This window comes from Pteropus medius, unplaced genomic scaffold (genome assembly GCF_902729225.1).
Source record: "Pteropus medius unplaced genomic scaffold, Ma_sr-lr_union100, whole genome shotgun sequence".
NCBI lineage: Eukaryota > Metazoa > Chordata > Mammalia > Chiroptera > Pteropodidae > Pteropus > Pteropus medius.
Genome location: NW_024342470.1, coordinates 4710375 through 4733249, shown reverse-complemented (window position 1 = coordinate 4733249; position 22875 = coordinate 4710375). Strand labels below are relative to the sequence as shown.

General features: G+C 41.0%; 1 protein-coding gene and 1 pseudogene across 10 annotated transcripts in view; one reads left to right on the top strand and one right to left on the bottom strand.

Moving 5' to 3' along the window:
* Positions 1-22875, bottom strand: part of TEAD1 (TEA domain transcription factor 1) — a 250050-nt gene that overhangs the window by 67394 nt on the left and 159781 nt on the right. For 4 of the 10 annotated variants that reach the window (XM_039863632.1, XM_039863631.1, XM_039863640.1 and 1 more), the window contains 3 exons: positions 7068-7132; positions 4686-4748; positions 4534-4596 (listed from right to left, as the gene is read on the bottom strand). In XM_039863632.1, coding sequence (XP_039719566.1) covers positions 4534-4596; positions 4686-4748; positions 7068-7132 — 191 coding nt within the window. The remainder of the gene's footprint in view (positions 1-4533; positions 4597-4685; positions 4749-7067; positions 7133-22875) is intronic. The other 6 variants (XM_039863634.1, XM_039863637.1, XM_039863635.1 and 3 more) reach the window with 3 other exon arrangements.
* On the top strand, positions 1154-1272 carry LOC120603262 (uncharacterized; annotated as a pseudogene).

Genomic DNA, 22875 nt, shown 5'->3' with positions numbered 1-22875 from the left:
TGGTCTCCAAAAATGGTTGGTGAGATTTTTCCAAAATGTAAATATGAATGAAACCCATGTGCTCCCCATTGCCCACAGATGAATCTCATTCCTTCACAGAATGATCCAGGACCTTCCTGTTAGGCTCTTCCAGTGGCATTTCCCATCCCATGCTTCCAACTAAATGGTGTTCTTCATGGTTCCCCAAACATCCCTGTATCTCAGTGGAAATTCTGCCTTCCTCAAGTACCACTGAAATTGAGCATACAGGAAGGCAGAATTTCTCCCACACTCAGAATTAATCATCTTTTCGCAATGCAGTCTTTGCGCCACTCTGTTAAATTTCTACTGCAGACCGTACCCCCTGCAAGCTGGGGACAATCTACTGGAAATCTTCCAGTATTTTCTCCAAATGTAGCCAAAAATAACAGAGAAGTTTAGTGTTCCTGAAGAACAGAAACGTTGCTTATTTAACTCTCTATGCCTGACATCTACTAAAGGGTCTAGAACACACTGGATTCTCAATAAAAGTGTACGGAAATTAATTAAGTAATCATTTCTGAGCTTTCAGAGTTCAAATCTACATGGAAATCTTAAACTTTTACTAAAACAAATTTTGCTATAAAAATTAAAATTGAAGTCCACACATTTCGTGGCTCACAAACGAGCACGTTGAGAACCACTGCAGTCAGCAGAAGCACAAAGCTGACCTTTGGAACTTGTTCCAACTGATTTTCAAGATGACTTTTGCAGTTACGATGACTCATCTATAACTGTGACCTAAGAACGACCACCCTCTTCTTGAGTCTGTTTTCTTCAGAAGACTATGGCAGAACAGGTTACAGAACTATAGGCGACACGGGCTTTAATACGGGAAATGTGAGCTTCCCCCTAAAGGCTGGAAGGGACAGCTGAGGGGCAGCCATCTTCTTTTCCTTCTGCCTAAAGCAGTGTGGTTTTTCAAAACTTATTCAATGGAACAGCCAAAGAAGCTATTGCTAAGGATGAGAGAGCATGAGCTTCAATTAAAACAGCCTTTACACTTTTATATTGAAAGTTTCGAGTAAGATTTCAATTTGAAATATGAGTTTTGCTGCTTAAGAAAGATTTGAAAACCACTGACCTAAAAAATTCTACAGCACCCTTCTCCAGGAAGGGAAGAGAGGCTTAAAGGGTCTACAGCCATGCTACTCTGAATGTGCCCGATCTCATCTGATCTCGGAAGCTCAGCAGGGTAGGGCCTGATTAGTACTTGGATGGGAGACCACCTAGGCATATTGGGTGCTGTAGATGTTAAAAAAAAAAAAAAGCAAGAGGGATCACATGGAAGCCACCCCTGGCAGTGGCCCCAGGTGTGAGTAAATCACTTATTCAAACTCCAAGGGAAGACAAAAAAATGGAGCTTGGCTTCAGTCTTCACAGGAGGGCCACAAGCCTTTGTCCACCCCAGAGAACAGAAATCCTTTGACTTCTGAGCATGTGGAAAGATGGTGAGTATCCTGGCTAAGGCAGGCGCTGCAAGGACCAGTCCTGAGATGGTCAGTCACCAGCCACCTTTTCCAGGAAGCCCTGCTTCATCATCTTAGGCAAAGCACAACATCTCTTGTAAGTCTGGATACTTCTCACCGCCCACCCAGAAGCTATCCTTGTTATTGACTTCAACTTTCTGTACCGAGTTTATCTCATTAGCTGGTGTGGGAGGCCATGAAGACATAGCTGTCAGCCTGACCCCACAACAAACTCAACAAGGAAGCTCATCCTTGCCTCCTACAAATGGGCTGTTACACTCCAGTGCTGAGCAAGAAAGTGCAGGTGGAGTGGTGAGATCTACCTATCCTACAAGGCCAACAAACTCGAGCCCATAACCTGGTGATCGCTGACTAGGAAGGTTAATGAGGGCATCTTTAACAAAAAATGCCCACGGGAGGTGAAGGCAGCAACATCTCCTCAGGCAGGTGACAGACAGCCTTATTCTCAACTGTCCTAGTGCCCTCAGACTGGTGACAGAGCAGCTAGGATCACATCACCCTGAGTTACTGACAATCTCCACAGTGTCAATCACAAATTAAGTCCATATTTTGACCAAGAGCTCAAAGTTAAAAATACCTTACTTATAAAATGTGGGTGCTGGGGGAAGGCTGGTAGCAAGGACTGTATGCCTAGCTCCAAGAGACGTGAGGAGTGACAGTTTATCTATAGTGTGTGCTGGTGTGAAGCTTTCCACTTGAGAACATTCTATCTCCACTAGATAAAACCCTGTCTAAAAGAGCAGTGGTTTAGGATTCAGAAAGATCTGTGTTCACATCCTGACTTTGACACTTACTAGGCTTGGTGGCTTTTGGTAAGTCAATTAAACTCTGAGAACCCTGGTTATCTAAGTATTATTTCTTAAAATCTGGGTAATGGAACTTACTTTGTAGTGCGGGTACATGAGAAAGCATGCGAGAAGCTGTACACCACACTAACTCCTTTGTTGCCTTTCAGTTCCCAAACAGCAGCCTGTTGTCCGTGCGGCTCGTCCTGGGATTCCTTCCACGTTTTATTTTGGCTCTTTCTGCTTATCCAACAGTGCCCTATATTTCACATTCCCATTTACATGGCCTGCTCTGTGAAGAGGGGGTTAGCTGTTAACTGCTCCCCATGATAAGTGCCATGCCTAGAACGCTCAGTTGGTGTTAGCTGATGGGAAGAACAGAGGCCTCCATTTTTCCAAGAATGATGTGGTAGGGAAGAAGGAAAGAAACTACAGTCGACGGAGGTGGTTCTCGGAGCTGAAAAGCTGAGCCAGTTGCTACCCAACTACCTCTGTTTCTGCCTCCTCCTGTGTCTGTCCCAAAGGAGAGTGGGCCAGGGCTGCAAGTGTGTGTGTGTGTGTGTGGTGGGGTGGGGGGGGGTATGTTCTTTTTTTTTAGTTTTTAAGAACAAACACAAATACAACTGTGTGTCTGTGTGTCTGTGTGTATGACACGTATAATGGCAAAACTGTTTCCATTGAGGAATATTCTTAAAATCACCAAGTGAGAAAATGAGTGCTTCCTGTACCCCATGGGGATCCCTCTGAACAGGAGAGCTTCATCCACCACTTACTGGGCCTTTGGTCTAGGGCTATGTGCCCTGGAGAGTCTATAGGAACCACACAGTGTAGAAATAGAGTAATATGTAACATCATGGGTGGAAACACAAAATTGATGTCTATAAATTTCTTTGTACATCATTAATTCGTTAGCTCGGAGAAACTAGAAACAGAGTCAGAACTTGAGCAAACATTGTGGTAGTTACATCCACATAGAGAGGACTGCACCTTTGGTTAAAAAGCAGGATCTAAGAAGTTATCTTAGTCTTCCAACTGCTCAGCCAGTGCAGCTAAAAGCCAGCCACCATCAGCCACACGTGCGAGCGAGCCAGCATGCTGCCCACTGCAGAGGGCACACCAAATGCTCCTTCCTAGTCACTAGTCCTACTCCACAGCCAACCTTATTTGCATAAAAAAAGTTGGAGGATTTTGGGACAGGGTCCCAGTGTTCACCACATATGAAATTGCACTTTGTTCTTTAGGCTTAGAACAAACACATGAATTTACTTAACATATGGAAAAATAAAGAACGGAACAAAAAATGGCATATGGGAAAGGCAACAACAATATGAGCTACGAATTTGTTTTGATTATAAAGTAAAACTCCATGCAAACTATAATCCCTTTGTATTTCTAAAACAGGGCATTATGAAAAAAAAGTCATGTATGCTTTACTGCAAATTTTGGAAGGGGAAAAAATAGGGAGAACTTGCATTTAAAAAATTGTCCATGCCTCTATTTTCTCTATGAAAAAATGTTACAAGATGGGAAAATGAGGCACATGTAAAAAAATTTTAAACTCAAGTACGAATGGAACTGCAAACATAAATTTGGTCAGAAGCTTTCCCATCTTTAAGATCTATCTTATTTAAAGGCCTCACCTCCCATTTTTTTAATAACTTAGAAAACAATATTAAGCAATGTAGAAGAAATCTGGCAGGAAATACTGTGTTGGAAGAACACGTGAAGAATTACATGAAAGAGGCGTATTTTTCGTAAGTATTCTTGAAAATACATCAAAAGCACAAAACAATTTCTAAATATTTTTTTAAAGTAATTTCATGATGACCACTGTGGAAATGATTCCTGTTTATAATTTCTACACAAACTTTGTGTCTCTGGACTTTTTTCCTCTCCTAGCCAAAGGCTGCTTGGTGGACATTCGAAGGGTAAAAAAAAAGAAATCAAGGTTCTGTGCTGAAAGTTATTAAGACCAGCTCTCTGCTGCATTTGCATTGTTATTAGGGACACACACACACACACACACCCACACACACGCACGCACACACACACCCACACACTGAGCTTAATGTGAAGCTAGTACAGAAACAGAGAGATTAGACACAAAGAAATGTAAACAGCTCTCACATGCGAGGAAACTAGGTTACGAGAATCCCAGCACCAGGCATTCACCAGTCACCATGGAAAACAGGAAGTGAGATGCATAGCAACCACAAGCCAAAAAGCAGGAAAGCGCATACCTTTAGCTTGGAATGAAAATCACGAGATTTCCTTCTGGCAAGAACCTGAATGTGACTAGACACCTGCAGGGTAGGGGAAGGGAGGAAAACAAAGGAAAAGCCTGTAACCATGGAGATGAAAAGCCCCCTACAACTGGGCAAGCCAGACGTACCTTAATGGCGGCTTGAATTTCTCGAACTTTCTTTCTTGCTAAGACCTGTATATGACTAGACACCTACATTGTTCGGGTTTATGAGGGGAAACAAAACAAAACAAAACAAAACAAAAAAAGGAAATCAAATATAAAATTGCTGCTCCTTAGAAAGGTTTGGGGTGGGGTGGGGGGGTAGGTTATTTGCATCTCAACAAAGCTCTGCAGTTAGGAGGACACAGTCCCAGCCAGACACCAAGCCCCCAGCGCTGCTCTAAGCTTTTCAGACTGGGTCATCACTGCAGTGACTTGATTCAGGAGGGAAGTTTAGGCTAATCCAGTTTTTTCTCACCCGGGAGCAATCACGGGCACGGGTTGAGAGGGGGAGATTGGGGTTGTTTTCTTTATGAAATTAGAAAGGTGGGAGTAGAGGTAAATGAAAATATTTATAGCTTCTCAGTATCAGGAGGGAAAATCCCTTTTTCTCAATTTAGAAGAGACGATCCATAAATTAGCACATTCTTCAGAATCAAAAAGCTGAAGCTGTCGGTTGTATTCTGATCTCATTAAGAGCTCTGGATTCTGTAGCAAATGTTAAAATAATACTGACATGTAAATTAGATCTCAAAGTGAAATGGAAAGACCCAGTTAGCAGAGCATTTTTTTTTTTTTTGCCCTTATAAATATCTTTAATCCTTCCACTCTTTTGGGTATTGACTGGGCGCCAAGTGGATTTGCATATTATTACAAAGCGCAAAGTGTGAATACAGCCAGCCAGCCATCCTGTCAAAAATCTGGGTTGAAAACCACACGGATTTGCTGAACAACAAATTCACATTGGAGAGGTATCACCAACTGCTGCCTAAAAACACCCCCAGGATGCCGGGTGTGGAAACCAAGCCAAGCCTGGCTTCTGAAACAATGATTCCACTGGGTAAACAAATTTGCATCTCTTTCAGCAGGGCTTGGTTAAATTTAGAAGAGTCCCCCAGTGAAGGGGTTGGGCACATGACCAGAGCTCACAGACCAGCAGACAGCCCAAGCCCAGTACTTTCACTATGTTAAGAATGAGATCTTGTCTGTTTTTGTGTTTCAGAAATTTAGAACCTTCCATGTAAAAGTTCAGCAACTCAGACTGTGAGACCATTACTTCATTTCAAACACTCTAAAACACAGGATTTATGATAATAAAAGACCCTTTCAGCTTTAACTTTGTCTTTGAGTTTAAATCGTTCGTTCATTTTTTTTTTTAAAGGAGAAGCGAGAACTCCTCCATTCTCTTTACCCCTCCATCTGGCTCCTGCTTTCACTTGTTTTCACCCGAATTTTGTTCTGATGTGATTCTCTGACTTAATGAGAACCACTGTCCCCTGTCGGGGGAACATCCACCAAACAAAGTCCTGCCTCTGAACACTGGCAGGACGCCACTTCCCTCTATGCTGACTCAGCAGCCAGGCTCCTGGCTGGGGCACATGTAGCATTCCTGGGGGAAAGCTCTCCCCCTCATAAACACTCATGAAAACAACTCATCACTGAGCAGAGGACTGGAATCTGCTGCTCAGGCTTAATGAGACCACAGTTGAGTTTGCCTTTTGGTTTGATTATAGTTTTTAAAATCCATGTCAGATCCATCAGCATAGGTCAACATCAAAAAATGAATTTTTTCAGTTAACAACTCACCCATAAGGTTTGTCTGATTTTTTTCCCCCTTCCCCTTTTTCTGTTTTTAGTTAAACACAAATTTCTCATCCATCCCAGTTCTGAACTGGGTCTGAGATTTGGGCTGTTTTACATCAAAAAGGAGGAGAGCCAGAGCCCTCACAAAGGGCAGAAGAAAATTCCTGACACTGTTCTGCACAGAGGTATTTCAGTTGTAACTTCATTTCAGTCACAGCAGCTACTGACAAAAAGCCATAGCTTAAGGAGCAACAGTTCCCTGGACGCACATCATTCAGAATCATATTCAGGCCAATACTCATGGCTGCTAATATTACATTTTCATTGAAATGATGACTAATATATAATTGTTCCAGGATTTTACAATGCACAAAATCTCAAAATTTCATGACTTGCAAGTATATTTGCACCTGCAGCTCTTACAGTGTTTGCAGATACAAAGTTTGGGAAAGAAATAAAACTGTTAATATACAGTACAGGAGCAGTTCATACACTGTCCTTAGCAGTAAAACTTTCCCATCTGGAGACCACATAGTAAAGGGTCACTGAAATGATGAACAGTGAAAACTGAGCCAATTTAAAACACCAAATTTAGACAGCACTGACGTCCTTACAGGGAACTCAAATCGGGGGCTCCTAGGATCCAAAGCACAGACAGCCACTGCAGCCAAAATGCCTCCTTGGGCCATTCGCTGACATGCAAAATTTCCAGGTAGGTTATTTTACCTGTTTTCTGGTCCTCGTCTTCCCTGTCCTGAGTTTGATGTATCTGGCTATCAATTCGTTCCTACCTGAAAGAAAGAATAATTTACAATAAGAAGGGACAGCAAAAAAAAGCATCTGAAACCTAAGAATAGAATTCAGAATCCGTTGTAGCTCTAAGTTTATTAATATTATAAAAACTAAACAGTAATTGTTTGCAAAAACATTTAGACAAAGTTAGGATGAGGGGCATTTAATTATGAACTATGATCAGCAATTGAGGACAGATATGTGCTTTTTAAAAATGTGCCCCCTTTTTTTTTCCCATTTGTATCTAAATAGGTGGTCATTTGCATAAGCAACAAATACAAGGATTAGTGTGGGAGTCCATAAACCCGGTTCTGTTCTAGCCTTATTTTTCATTTTAATTCCTCCTCACCCAGGTTTCTACTTTTAGTTATAGAGTTTTTACAGCCACTATAGAATGAACGGCTGTGGCCACGGAAACCCTACGATAAGAAGCTAACAGTATGAAAGCAGACATCTCCTAACAGTAGTAGTAGTCACCACATTAGTAACTAACCATACACAAGATCACGTCTGCGAAAAAAATGACTCAACCTCCTCAAAGCTTTATTACTTTGGGGGGAAAGAAAATGCCTGAAAGTATAAGCAAATACCTCCCATCTGTACCATACCAGGAGAATGAGAAGTTTCAGGTAACCTGACTCTGAAGAACTATAAGACTATAATACAACAGGAAAGTATAGCGCCGAAGCTAAGTGGGGGAAATGTAATGCTATGTGAAGTTAACCCATTCCTGTAAAACATGGGTCCAAACTGTAACTATAATCGTAACTGTCTGGCTAGTTGTATAATTTGTGTTTGTAGTCTTACTTTCCAGGCATACTGCATACCTGAATAGAACAAGAGATCTGTCTTATTCCCCAAAGCCTCTCCAGCACCCCGCACACTGCTGGTACACAGAATAAATGCGGAAGTAACACAGCCTCTGGTGAAAGAATGACCACATCCACCAGATCTCCCTTGGCCGACTAAAGAACTGGCAGCACTAATGGGGACCAATCAAGAGTGTCCTTATGGAAATCTTATATGAGAATTTTAAGAACTGTCCCATCGCTGCCTGCAACATTCCTATAATTATGGCTCTGTCCACCACCTGCCTGTTTGGACTATAGAACACACAGCCACGGGAAAGCAAAGGAATTGTGGAATCTTGGGGCTGTTGGGTCATGCATTCCCACCCCTAAAAGTCAAAGGCCTTATTAGCCTAAACTAGCACTTCTAGAATTCAGGAAGCAGTCCATTTTACCTTAAAACAGTTAAAGATAAAACGACCCTCCTTATCTGTTGCTTCCTGTAACTTTCATCCTCAGAGTCTTCTTATTCCTCTTAACAAGAAACAAGACTAGTCCATTATGCACATGACTGACTCTCAGATATTAATGACAGCTTTCAGGTTCTCCTGGAGTTGTGTCCAGGCCAAAGCTCCCCTGTTCCTTTGTTATCTGTGACAAGCTCTGGAACACCCATCGCCCTCCATATATCCTGTGACCATCCTTTGTCCAACTTTCCTTTTGTAGCCTTGAGCCCAGAACTGTAGGGATGTTCCTGCTGTGACAGATCCACAGCAGAGTGGGTCTATCGCCTCTCTCATCCTAAATACTCTACCTCTGTTGATGCAGCCTAACACTGCATTTGGTTTAGCCAGGCCACAATAAACAGTCAACTTACGTCAATTTGAACTCCTAGGACTTTTTCATACAGACTACTCCGCAGATATATCCCTACCCCTATACCCAGTCTTTTTATGCATAGTTAGGATTTTCATATCCAAACACAGAACCTTACATTTATTTCTATTGCATTTCAACCCGTTAAATAAAGTCCATCAATCCAGTCTGAAAAGATCTTGATTCTGTAACTACACTTACCCTTTAACCACAGGAAAAGGACCTTGAAATTCAGTTTTGAGGACTGCTTCTCTAAGGATTCTCTTTCAAACTTTTGAGAACTACCAATATCTCCTGTAGTGTCATCGGGTCTACTTCTCCATCTCTCAGATGGTTGTACAGATTTTGCAATTTGTCTCAAAGGCTCGCTGATAGCTGGGCCCAGCTAGGAGTACCTAATTACCAGAAGCCAGACCTAAATGACAATGTCTGCAGATGAGCCAAGCATCCTCCAGCTTGGGGCCTCACTGTGCACCCTGTTCAGGGCTGTCTGAGTGGCCAGGATGAAATAAATCCAGGGCTCTGTATTACATACAATTTCAGCTGAACCTTGTCCAGATAGCAAAAATGTCTCCTGTCCCCATACTTGCTTAATTTTCTGTGAAAGCAGACAGAATAGATTGTTATGTGTGACAATCACCCATATAACTAATTTTTAATTTCTCATGGCATTTGGCTGAATGGATGAGATCAATATCCAGGATGGCCACATTTGACTGTATACCCTGGAGTCTATACAAAGGGTACCCCTTGCAGTTAAACAATGTCAACTCATAATTTAGATTACAGTACTTCTAAAAATCGCCACTTCTGCAACAGGCCCTCAGTGAGAATCTACTATGTGCAGAGAGCACTATGCTACAGTCATCATTCCATTCAAAACTTGTCTTAACTCTTATGACCCTGTGCTTTACATGGGTAAGATCACCTTTCAAAACCCTGTATCCTTTCTACATATCATATTTCAAGCCTATGTGTTTCTTATCTCTGTAAGGAATATCACTGATTCAATTTTTAAATTCAAATTCAATTAACACTAAACATCTACTGTGATCTAGGCATTGTTAATCACTTTATTTCATGTGAATTTTTTAATGACCATGAAGGTAGCTTTGTGTACAGAAAACATTATTTGGGTTTACCTGGTTTATAAAAATGTATATTTCATTTGTTTGGTTATTTTACAAAAACCACTTAAATACCTAGTTCATCCTTAAGTTTTAAGTTCAACTCATGCATCTTATAATTTTTACAATCACTTTCAAAGGTCCATTCGAATAAAATTTGGCCCATTTCTCGAACCTACAATCTTTTAAATATTTAAAACTATGTAATTTAGAATGTATTTCTTTTAAATATTAGAACTGTTTGATTCAACTTATAAAAAAAACTTTCCCTTAAACAACTCTTAGAAACCTAATAAACTATCATAAATGCTCTAATATTGCTTACAAATCTAGTAAGACTTCAATACTTCCAAAAAGCAAATCTAAATCAATTACCCCATGTCACATTTCGATTTGGAAATACAGGCTAACCTGTTGCATGGGCAAAATTATTTTTAAAAATTACTTGAGTGAAGGGGTTAGGAAGTACGAATTGGTAGTTACAAAATAGTCATGGGGATATAAAATACAGCATAAGGCTAACTCCATCGCCCTTTCCAGCCCACTGCCAATAAACAACTATTTAAGGGGGAAAAATAATAATAATAATATTGTAATAACTATGTATAGTGCCAGGTAGGTACTACTAGACTTGTTGGGGGGATCACATCAAAAATTCCATGTCTAACCACTACGCTGTACACCTAATATAAAATAATACTGAATGTGAACTATAATTGGAAAATAAAATTTAAAAAATGTCAAATATGTATAAATCCTTTAAATCAAAAACATTAATACTATAGCTTTGGTTCTCTTAAAATCTCCTATTTTCAACTATAAATCTTCCCAGAATTAAAATATGCTTACCCATTAGGGAAACATGTATGCCATTCCAAATGATTTTGGAATATCTTTTTGCTTGGAGTTGTACATATTTTGGGGAAATCAAGTAGGTTCTCAAGGGATTCTTATCAGTGACCGTGATAGGATGTCCTGAGACCTATTTATATTTCTATAGCAGGGACCTCTAAATGGGGTGGATCCAAATAGTCCAGAGCTCTGGATCCGAATCATGGTACTAAGGCAGGGTCCCCAGCTCCTGGGTTGTGGACCTGTACCAGTCTGTGGCCTGTTAGGAACTGTGCTGCAGTGAAGTGAAGCTTCATCTATTTGCAGCCGTTCCCCTGTGCTGGCAGCACCATCTCAGCTCCACCTCAGATCATCAGGCATTAGATTCTGTTAGCACCGGTCGCCAAAAAGGCCAACAAGGTTGGAGATTGCTGTACTAAGGTACAGAATTCTCTTCTCAAGGACTGGAAACTCAGTGGCACCAGCCATCAGTGATGTAACTGGCAGTGGGCCTCTGGTCCATGCAACACAGTCTTGTTCTGTGGTCAGTGTTAGGATACTGGGTATTAGAAATGTTAACCCTCATTGTTTTTTCTCTTCCAACACACACACACTCGCGCACGCGTACACACACACGCACACCAGCACGCAGCCACACATCCCCGCATACAGTGGTGCTTCCTTCAGTAAACTTTCCATTACAAAAAATGATTTCAACAAAATTAACTTTAAAGTTAATCATGATGTTCCTAAACTAATCATACAGTCATGAGGGGACCACATACTTTGTGCCTCATGATGCCTGTCTGGTGCATCAGGGATATAAAAAGAAGACAGCCAGCCTGCCTGCCCACTGTCCAACACAAGGGCTAAGATACAAGAGCAAATCGGCTCTACACATCAGACAACTATTGCCATGAAAGAGGTTCTAGTAACATGTATGAGTAATTGGCCACAAATAATTCAGGAAATCTAGAAAGCCTTCCCCAAAGTACTGGAACATAAGCTAGGCTTTTAAGGATAGAATATATATTCTCCAACATTTTATTATGAAAAATTTCAGACATATAGAGTTTTTTTGCAGATGAATTTTATACTGTTGTTGCATTTCAAAATAGGTGGTAGGCAAGAGTAACACGCCTGCCTTCAGTGTGCATATCCTAACTAGAGTGATAAGGCTGATTTTTGATAGGCAGAATGAGGGAGGGGGGTCGAAGACCATTTTAGACAGAGAAAGCAGCATTTCTCTAAAGCATAGGCAAGAAACTGGTACTCTTTTTAAAAACCCATCTGCTGACCCCCAAGCTCTCCAGACTACTGCACATTCTTTCTTTCTGATACCAGGAATCTCTAGATTCTATATTTATAGCACCCACAGCATTCATGACTTATTTCCTTCATTCTTCTTGATAAATCCTTGTAATAGCTTATAGAGCTGAGAGGCAATGTCACACTTCACCACTAAGTGTCCTGATACTACTGTTCCTCTGCAGCATAAAATTTCCTTTAGGAATGCATATACCCTATCACTTCTTTAGGTCTGAGATTCTGCAGCTGCAGCTGCCCTTGCGTTTCCCACAGGCAGCAGCAAAGATAAACACAGCCTGACCTGCCACTTTTATACTATGATCCTCACCAGGCACTGCAATCCAGTTTTTATTTTATTTTTCCTTTCTCCTAAATAACATAACACAGTTGAAAGTGATCCCATCATCGGCTTCCCCTGCATCCCAGACTGCCATGAAATTTCCTGCTAAAGGGGCAATTCAGAGAGATTCCTACAGAAAGGCTTAGAGTTTGCACTGTGTCTGCCTTACCCAGACAGAAGAATGGTTAACGTTGTTGTGGGCTGTGTGTGTAATGGGATGCGGCCTCAAGGTCATGTTTGAGGCACAGCAAATGCAGGGTCTGCGGCTAGAAATTGTAGCCCAGAGACAGTCCGCTTTAACAGCCTAAGAGCCACTTTGTAATTGAATGGAGTCAAGGAGCCACAAAGAAAAAAGTAACAAATGGACTGCTTCTCTTCCTTGGCTGCAGACATTTCTAAGGCAAACTCATACCCTTAGCGGGCTGAACTGACCCTAGCTAGTGTACTCTGAGAAAACCTCTATTGGCCCTCCCTTTGGGAGAAATATGTGAGGATTCCCCACATATTTTTTTCCCATGTTAAAAAAAAAATGAGAATCAGAGAGAAAACTTAGCTTCCCTTCATTGCTGGACCAAAGCTGTATCAGATGGGCACCAGTGCTATAGATGCAGCCATAGGGTCTTCTATACCCTCTCACAAATCCAAACTTAGCCCAACAGAACTACTAGAACATTCCTTGTTAACACTTTGAGCTTCCTGAGCTCTGTACCTGCACACATGATTGCTTTCATGGCCCATATTACCCCTGCCCATTTCTGCATGTCTGGATCCCACCCATCTTTCAAATACCTCAACCTTCATGAGCCTTCCAGCTGGAAGATGCCTCCCCTCTTCGGAAATATCCATAGCTCTTGACCTTGTCCTCTTTGCTGTTGGCCTGTATCTATTCTGCCTTATATTCTATCATTTGGTACATGTCATGGCTCCAATCAGATCATAAAATCATTGAGAGTAAGAACCAATGGCATCCATCTTTTCTCTGCTTCCCCTTCTCAGGCAGCCCAATGTTTTTAGAGTGAGTCATTCACTGTTAGAGGCAGAAAAGAAGGTCCTACGTCCTTACAATCCAGTTTGACCCTGAATCATCAATATAAGTGAAAAAAAGGGTGATCCAGTGAAAAGAAGCAAAGAAAGATGCTTTCCACAAGTGACAACACCATGGGGCATGGCTCTATCCTCCAACAGAAGACAGAACAGCAGCACCCAACACAGAGCAGTTTACAAAGGACTTTCCCAGGCAAGAATCTATAAAATAATGTTAAAATACTTTCTAGCCACAGCTGAGATTCATCTAAAAGAAAAAAATATCTTAGGATATCAAAGTCAACAACCAAAAAGCACAGATGTAGGGGACAATGCGGGAACCAAGCGTCACCAGTTAAGGAGCAGTCTACAGAAGGATGTTTAAGGACCCTGTCCTCCTGAAGATCTGGGAGCTTTATATCTATGGATATGGCCAGATGAGGCAGTAGAGAGTCTTTATTAACCAGTGAGGAGTTAATAATTAACCTTTTCACCCACACTGCTGCCATTGTCCCAGCAACACTGGGAAAGAAAGGTCTACCAAAGCTGGCAAGTCACCCACTAGTCAGACACCAAATGTAAAGCACAATCAACATGCTAGAATTGTGGGGGTAAAAAAATGCTATCTCTGCCTTCAAGGAGCTTATACCTATGAAGGCCTCTCATCCATGAGAACAATGGCAAGTTATCCTATCCTTCCCCAAGCCTCTCATGCACAGCACGCATCGCAGATGTCACATCCCATTTATCTGGAGGATTGCATAATGAACGCCTGCTTCCCCTACTGTGAGATAGAAGTTCCAAAAGAACACAGACCATAGACTGCGTTTTGTTCATCACTGTACTCCTGACGCCAAGAATACGGCAGGTCCTCAGAAAGTATACACCAATAGACCGACTGACTAAATGAGAGGGATGGAGAACCAGAGTGGGAGACGGGACGAGACTGAGATTGGGGGTAAATCAAGGTTCACGATAAAGAGCATTTGAATCAGTCCAAGAGTTGCCAATGCGGAAGTTTAGGAACAGTGTCTCGGTTAATCCCCAATATAAATCATTGACCAAAAATCAGCACCAATGTGGAAAATCACCAGAAAGGGCAAGGCAGCCTGTCCTGGGTTGTCAGGGCTGGCACTGCATGTTCTTGATCTAAAGGTTTATAAAACGAACTGATAGCCTTCAGGAGGTAAACAGTGGCAAGTCCCTGAAATAACCTGTGTCTGCATTCACCTAGGGGCTTATAATGGAACAGCTTTAGAAGAAAAAATACACGAGGAAGACTGCGTGAACTCCTGGTTAGTCAGAACTTACTCCTATCCCTTCAAAATGCCTGGCAATAACCCAAGTCCACCTTCTCAGAGTTCCTATCAATCAGTGGCAGCTGACAACATTATCAAGCGATGGCCCCATAAAACACTGTGTTCTCTTTCATCTTAGTGGGACAGCTCACAAACTATACATCTGCATGAGACTACAAGGATAAAAAGAGATGAGCAAGTAAAAATGTCTAATGCTATGTGTTGAATACAATCCCTCTATGTTGGATAGAAGTTCTTTTTATTGTAATTATTTCCAGAAGGAAAACAAATATGAATGAAGTTTTTCTAATGGCACATTCTCTATGAAGCAATAAAGAGATGCCACACAATCACCTTTTTAATACTCTAATGAATAATTTAACTAGCCTTAATACTTTATGCCTCTAGTTATTTTTCTTTCTAATCCATCCTACACACAGCTACCCGCCCCGCCGCCCAAACACAAGCTCTGGTTTATCCACTCTACTGCTTCAAGACCTTCAGTGCTGCCCTACTGCCTATAGTCTGAAGGTCAAACTGCTTTCGTATAGTATTCAATGTTGTTCCACCATCTGGCCCTAACTTTTTATTTTCACCACCACCACCATCACCTTAATCCATTTTATCACCATCAAAATGACACCCAGTTCCAGTTCCATGAACCATCCTGCCTTTCTAAGGTTTTGCTTACTACTACAATATGCCTTAAGGCTAGCAATCAAAATCCTTCCAGGTTCAGTTCAGGTGGTGGCTCCTTCCTGAAACCCCATCCGAACATGGCTGAAACATGCACTAGGTATGGAACCTGTGGAGAGGAGTGAGACAGGGAGCTAGGAGGCCAGGAGCCTGGAGCTCACTTTACAGACCAGTGGTTGGGAAAAAAACCCCAAAATATTACACAGCGAATTGAAACAAAAGACACTGTGAGTTAAAAACAAATTGCTTAGTATATGAGCTCTGTCTGACTGGGAAAGTAACAGAGATTAACCATTCTGTCCTGGACCCACAGCTTGTTACTTCTGCATGTGTCAGGGCACTGCCTACATTCTGGATCTAGTAAGAGATTCCTGTGTAACAGACCATAAGCTCCTTACAGGGAGGGTCTATGTCCTCAGCATCACTGTATTCCACACACTCAAGGTGGGCCTGGGTTTTAATGGAACCTGAGTTTGTTGCCTCCAACGGCAACCTAAATAGACCCCTACCCACAGGCTCTCAGGGGAGTTTTCACATATCTTGTGGGCATTCACCTTTTCTTTCATGCCCACATCTGATTATGTTGCTTTACTACATTAATAGACCCTTGTTTACTACAAGAAAAACATTCCTGAGCCTGGTGCCTAGGCCTAACAGCCCATTCTGGTAGAGAGCTCTTCTATTCTACTATAAGGAGCTTCGCAGTGTTCCCCAAGTCACGGTCATGCTTTTGCACATCTCTATGCCTTTGTAAAACCATCTGTCCTTAAATGTCCTTTTATTCTCCTTTGCCTGAAACTCCTATTCATCCCTGTAAGCCCCAAATGAAGGATTCCTTCCTGACATCTTCTGGGAGCCATCCAAACTGGGTCAGTCATTTCCTCCCTTGTACTCACATGTGCCAAGCCACCCTGCTGTTGCTGCACTGCCATTACCTACCTGTGGGACTATCCATTCCCTGTTTAGAGTAGTGACTGCTCTATGAAAGAAGTCTATCTAGTTCTCTGCAACCGCAGATTTGGCACCAATTAAGTAGGAACTAAATGAATGAATGAGTGAGTGAATGAGCCCTCCTTTTCCATATGAAGAAAAACAGAAAAAAATGATCTAGAAAGAAATTACACAAATTAAACATCACTGACAACATCAGTTATGATATTTCAGTGCCAGGCGGCACAATTTTCTAGACCTTCGTTCTGCTCTCTTAACTTGGCACAAGTGAGACCAACACATGCTCTTTTGCTCCTCACTCCTCTCTCTGCCCACCGACCTCCACATGCCACAGTAATATGGACCTGGTCCAAAAAAAAGCTAATCTCAGCATTAACCCAGAAGAGTCTTGTTAATGAAAAACTTTGCTAAGAACACTCTGTTTGTTTATTAATTACTTGGCCTTAGAGAAGTGTGAAATCCACACATTCAAAGTGCTAAAAACTGCTGGTCTTTAATGGAAAATCTTTAATAGTGGCAATGCTGCAGACTTGTTTTGTTTTTTGTTTTTGTTTTTTGACTCAGATGTATGATTGCCTAGATATTTCTGGGGAAGCAGGACTAGTACTTATGTGAATATAGGTACCTTGCTTAAATTCTCTGGACCTCTGTTTCCCTGACCTGTAAAGTAGGGGATAAAAAAACAACCTAAAGCGTTGTTGTATGCATTAGCAACCACGAATGGCTATTCTGGCACACCCAGGTGATTTAAAGTGGTCCTATAACTATTATGCAATGTCCCTATACTTGGTTCATATATTTTCATTGCTTGAACTGATCTACAAGGTTTCTGTCCAGGACGCTGTACCACATTGCATCCAGTAAAAACCTACACTGCCTCTACATTCAGTGTTATTGAAACTGAACATATTTTCCATGCTACACGGAAAATGTTCTCAATTTTTGCATCACCTTAAATTTTCAAAATGATATAGCCATAAACGTTGTTTCCAAGTAAAAGAAACCCTTTATTGTGATATCTTAACATTGAGAGGGCATCATGCAAGCTACTTATTTGCTACAATAATCTTTTAATTTAGAATAGATTCTTCATTGAATAAAATAGCAGGAATTAGGTTTTTGCCAAGGGCTAAGTGTGGCCAAAATTCTTATAATTTGTGGCAGATCATAAAATTATCTCAACGAATAGGCTGGAGGCATTGCATTAAATAGCATGTCCCCCATTGGGTTTCCAGAATATAGTTCTTAGTGCAAAAATACAACTATCACTAGAAGAATTAAACATCAACTCTGTAGCTACTATAGCAGTAGCTACAAAAGGTGCATTATGCAAGCATTAAATCAAAATGACACACATGGGATTATTTGCTGCTGAGAAAACATGCTAAAGAGAAATCTAAATATCTAGGTCCTTTGTAATTCTTTTTAAAGTAATATGGAAACCATAATCATAAAGGACATTTTTAAAAAATGTACTCAAACTGGAGAAAGTGAAATAATTTGGGGGTTAAGCTAAATGAAATACTGTGTAACAGGCAGAGGCAAAGTGAGATATAGAGAGGTAGAAAATAACATGTGCTGAATACCTACTATGTGCCAGCACTACACAGTGTACTGTGCTTATATACTCTTATGTTTAACCTTCACACTCACCTTATTCCCACTTACATATGCTGAAGCTGAAGTTTAAAGAGCTTAAGAAACTAACTCAAGTTCCCAAACTAGTAAGTGGTAGAGTTGGGATCTGAATGCAGTTTTATCTTCCAAGCTCATTATTCCTTAACTTTAGAGCAACTGCTCTGAAAATTGCTTCTACAATGTTAACTTCTCACAAAATCATTACTAAGTGTTTAGTGAAAATAAAATCTTAGAAGGGGGCACAAGCCAACCATGAAATGGATTGGATTGCATATATACCATTTTAAACGTTCTGCATTTGACACCTACAAAATAGGATAAAAGCTTCAACTCCTCTGTACGCACCTGAGGCCTTCATAATCTCCCCTCCCCTGTTTAATAACATCTATTGATTATTTTCTGTATAAAAGGCCTTTTGCTAGGCACTGTAGGAGACACATGCTGGAATAATACATATCCTCTGCCCTCAAGGAGGAGAAATGAGGCAAGAAACCACACAATGGGAGTAAAGGACAGATTATTAGGAGGATGAGAGGAAACATACTTAAGAACAGTCTGAGTTATTTTTAAGTTGATAAATTGTGTCCAGAGATATTTCCTCCTATGGTTACCATGCTCAGGCCAAGTCCAACTGGTTTCAAAACAAGGAGTAGCCAAAGGCAACAATTACAGGCCAATCATTAAGGAGAAAGCAGTGGCCTATGAAATAAGCTTTCTATTTTAGATGGTGAACAAGCAAACCAAACAGATTGCCTCCTTCGGTTTTAGCATTCAAAATTCATCACATTTTTATTCTCCTTTTAAATTTCTACTTACCTGGATAATAGGCAATATATTCTCTTTGAAAAAAAAAAAATCAAAATGTTACTCATACAAACCCACTTATTTGCCTTTTCTCCTGCCACTCTCTACACACATTGCCATGTCATGTTGGGTACTATACCCTTTGCATGAATGACCGGCCTCTCATCCCTCCCTGCCTTCGTGGTCCCATCCCAACTTGCTGAACACTGAATTCTGAGCTGCGACAACTCAGTTCAAATGGCACTTCCTAATTCCTTGGCAGTTGGTTCTCTGGCTCTTCAGTTCACCACATTTCACGCACACATCTAACACTGTGCTTGTCACGCTGCACTCTCCCTGGGAGGATTTTCGCTCATCCTTGACAAATTATGAGCTTCTTGAAGGCAGGGCTAACATCCTGCACCCATAGTCCCCCATCCTCCAACTCCTGGCACTGTACTGAGAACATGCTACCTAACGATAGTGCTACTGAAGATTTTAGTCCCATCAAAGAAAAAATATTTAAAGAAGTGACATCATGGCGCACAGGAGGTGGTGAGTGAATGTTTTCTTTGAAGAGGCAGGAAGAGAGGGAGGGAGAAGGAGCAGGAAGAACAGAAAAAGCACTGTTCCAGCAGGCATCGGGATCTAAAGAAAACTACAACAGGGTTCCTGCCTTCGAGGAACTCATCGCCCAGTATAATGCTCATGGACTGCCGAAATACCCGTGGAATCTTTTCTCTTCCTAAGTTCCAAGAAATGGAAGAGGCGCCTACAATTCCTAAGTTCCAAGAAATGGACGAGGCGCCTACAATTATTACTGAAATATAGGGTGGCAATAAAGGATGGTGAGTGACTATTTTGTTCCTTAGTGGAAAGAACCTAGAAACCTTAAAGTCTTTCCTTCTTTAAAATTAGTTCAATCTACTCTGTTTTTATTCTTGCGATCTTCATTAATTTCAGATTTAGCATCCTGCTTCAATCCACCACCCACATAGAGGATAGCATTCAGTATTTAATAGAGAAGAACAAATTTTCTAAGAAACATCTCGACTTTTTCATAGGTAGAATAGATAAGAATGAACTGGATAAAATGCAAATTAGTTGACGTGGCTTCATGTGCAAGCTCATTCACCACATGTAAGTTTGATTTTTAAAGGCAGAGCTCAAACTACTTATCCTTACATGGCTCCAGCCCTGAAGGTTGTTTTGCAAAGATATCTCACAGTGAAATTATCCAGCAAACCCTTCTGTGGATAGAAGGTTCCACAAGTCAACAACCGCTTAAGCAGTTTAAACCAACAAGCAAGATGCCCTCTATTTAAATGCTATGAGTGAATGAATCTATTTTAAGCCTTTAAACCTCCTTTGGGCAGGTGTTTAAGCTGTGTACAGACTGAGCCTATGTAGGCTCTGGGGGTGGGAAAGGGCGGGCTCCACTCTCCATGCAGTCAACATTTTGTTCAGACAATCTTCCTGCAGCAGGTCATGTGACAAAGGCCAAATAAACAGCATCTGGGGATTTTCAATTACAGACCTTCGCCCAGCATGCCTGCACTGTAATCTCAACCAGATGAGGCTCAGGCCTCCCTATTTTCAATAATTCACACACTGTGTACACATAACATGACAATAAGGGCATTCATGGTGCGGCCTGATTCACAGATCAAAGCTAGCAAAGGGCCAGCTGTAAGCATGCTCTGCTGCTGGATGATTCGTGCTTTTCACAGGCTTGGAAAGACTCTCTGCAGGATCTGGCAAGCCGGCCTCTTTCCTGTGTGGTATGCTGAGCAAACTCTGAGCATGAACTGGGCACAGCCTCCTGGGATGGCCAGAGAGACAACCAATTCCACATGCATTTCCAAGTAATGGGCAACTTTAAACTCCAATTCACTCAACAAGCTGCCATTTAGAAAGGGGCTTTGCCAGGGCCAGTGCAAGACCTGTGCAAAAGCTCTACCACTCCTGGGAGCAGGTGGTTCTTGGTGGCGGGGGGCAAGGGGTACCTATTCTAAAAAGACAGCGAGGTTCCTGTAATTAATGAACCCTCGGTTAGGTGCTTGAGTTTACAAATCCACTGGCTGTGTTGATCCCATTTAGCTGTCACACACATACTAGTGACTCAGACACAAACTACATGGAGGTATATTTTTAATGCATGTCACAGAACTTTGGGTCTGGGAAATGAAAGAAGACACTGTTACTATTACTGAAATCTTTACACATTAACTCAATTAACTTGTGTGTAAAGACTAACGCATTTAGCCCGTGTGTGTGTGTGTGTGCGCACACATGCACGAGTGCTTTAAAAGCATTCAGAAATCTCAGGCCTATAACATTCCAAATGTCTATTGCCTTGCAAGAAGAACTGCAACTGGAGGACACTGCTTCCTCATATAAAGATTTCATACCCGTCAATCAGGGCAGAAACCCAGAGAAAAGCCATTATGGTGACTTCCTTGGCAGCAAACACATGCTGCTCACCAGCTGTGGGGCTGTGTGTCCTTACCCCCTTTTCTCTCTCATTCAGAATAGTTTCCTCTTAATCACAATAATCCCAAAAGTGCTAAAACATATCAATCGTTGGGTAAGCCCTGCCTACAAAGGGCCAGCCGGCTGGCTTTTATGGCCTTGTCCAACAGCAGCTGATACTTCATTCAGTGACAAATCCAATTTAGCAGTTACAAGAGGTTTAGCATCCCTGAAAAAATATTGGGGTTGATCTGGCATTCTGAAGTCAGCAAATGCTCCACTGCCATATTGTTGCAAACATTATTCTGCTGTCATATTTGGATGTCTACAACCGTCTCGCACCTTTTCTACTCTCGCCCCCCACGATCTGATGATGATAGTAGTGGTGGCAGTGACAACAACAATTTAATCCCTGAATAAAAAATACAGGCAACAATCAAACTTGGAAACTGACTAAGTAATGTGATTTTACCACCACCACCATCCCCAAACAAAACACAAGTGCGCGTGCGTGTGCGCGCGCGCCCCCCCCTCCACACACACACACATAGTAGTAATTGCTGTATTTTTCCATGGGAATTTCTAATACATTGAAGGAAAAAGTAATGTGGTAAAACTGATTTTACTCTGACCTCTGGATTCTAGGTCAGCTTTGAAGAGTAATGGAGATAAACGAAATATAAAGATTTTACCGTTGGAACGAAATTCGTCTTATTAAAACTATTGCAAGACTAATGTAAAGACCTTACATTCTTTACATCTATTTTAAATATCAAAATGTTAGAGGGAAGCAAATAAACTGACAAAAGAAAAAGATTTTTTGAATATTTAACATACTCAGAAGATACAAAGTCTTTACAGATAATTATATAAATTTAAGTTGAAAGAATCTCCATAGAAAAAACTTGAATAATTTCACCATAAAAGGGATACACAACCAATGAAACACCATCTTTAAGCAATACCACAAGGTAATGTACAAAATAAAATAAAAGGGAAATGATCTAATAGAAACATGGGCTGATTATTCCTTTAATATTAGACAAATAACGGTTGGTTATTTATCCCAGGTTCAGTTTTAATGATACTAAAAAAGTAACCACAGAGACATCTGGTTTAAAAAAACAAAAAAGTTTTCAGTGCCATAAATGAGACACCCACAATTGTGGTTGGCAAGATATCGACAATGGAATATTCCATACATGAAGTTCTTATTTCATGTGGTTTTAAAAATTTATTCTTCTCTCTGGATTTTTGAAAATATATATTGAAAATTAAAACAAAACAAACACCCAAAGCTTGCAGACTAGAAAACACATTTAGCTTCTGTGAATAACAATCCATTAGATTAATATTTTGTCGATGTCACTTGTCACAACAAAAGCAGCAGCATTTATAATTTACTCTAAGACTGGTTTAATTAAAATTCAAAAACCACGACAAAGTTACATTGAATTTCATTTGCCGCATTGTAATTATTTACTTTGTAGCTGACTATAAACAGTATTTTATTACATCCACAAAAATGCATTTAAAAACTAACAGCAATTTGCAGACACTGGAAGAACTGAGGGAACAAGTCCTGTACTTCTACTTTGAATGGTTACGTCC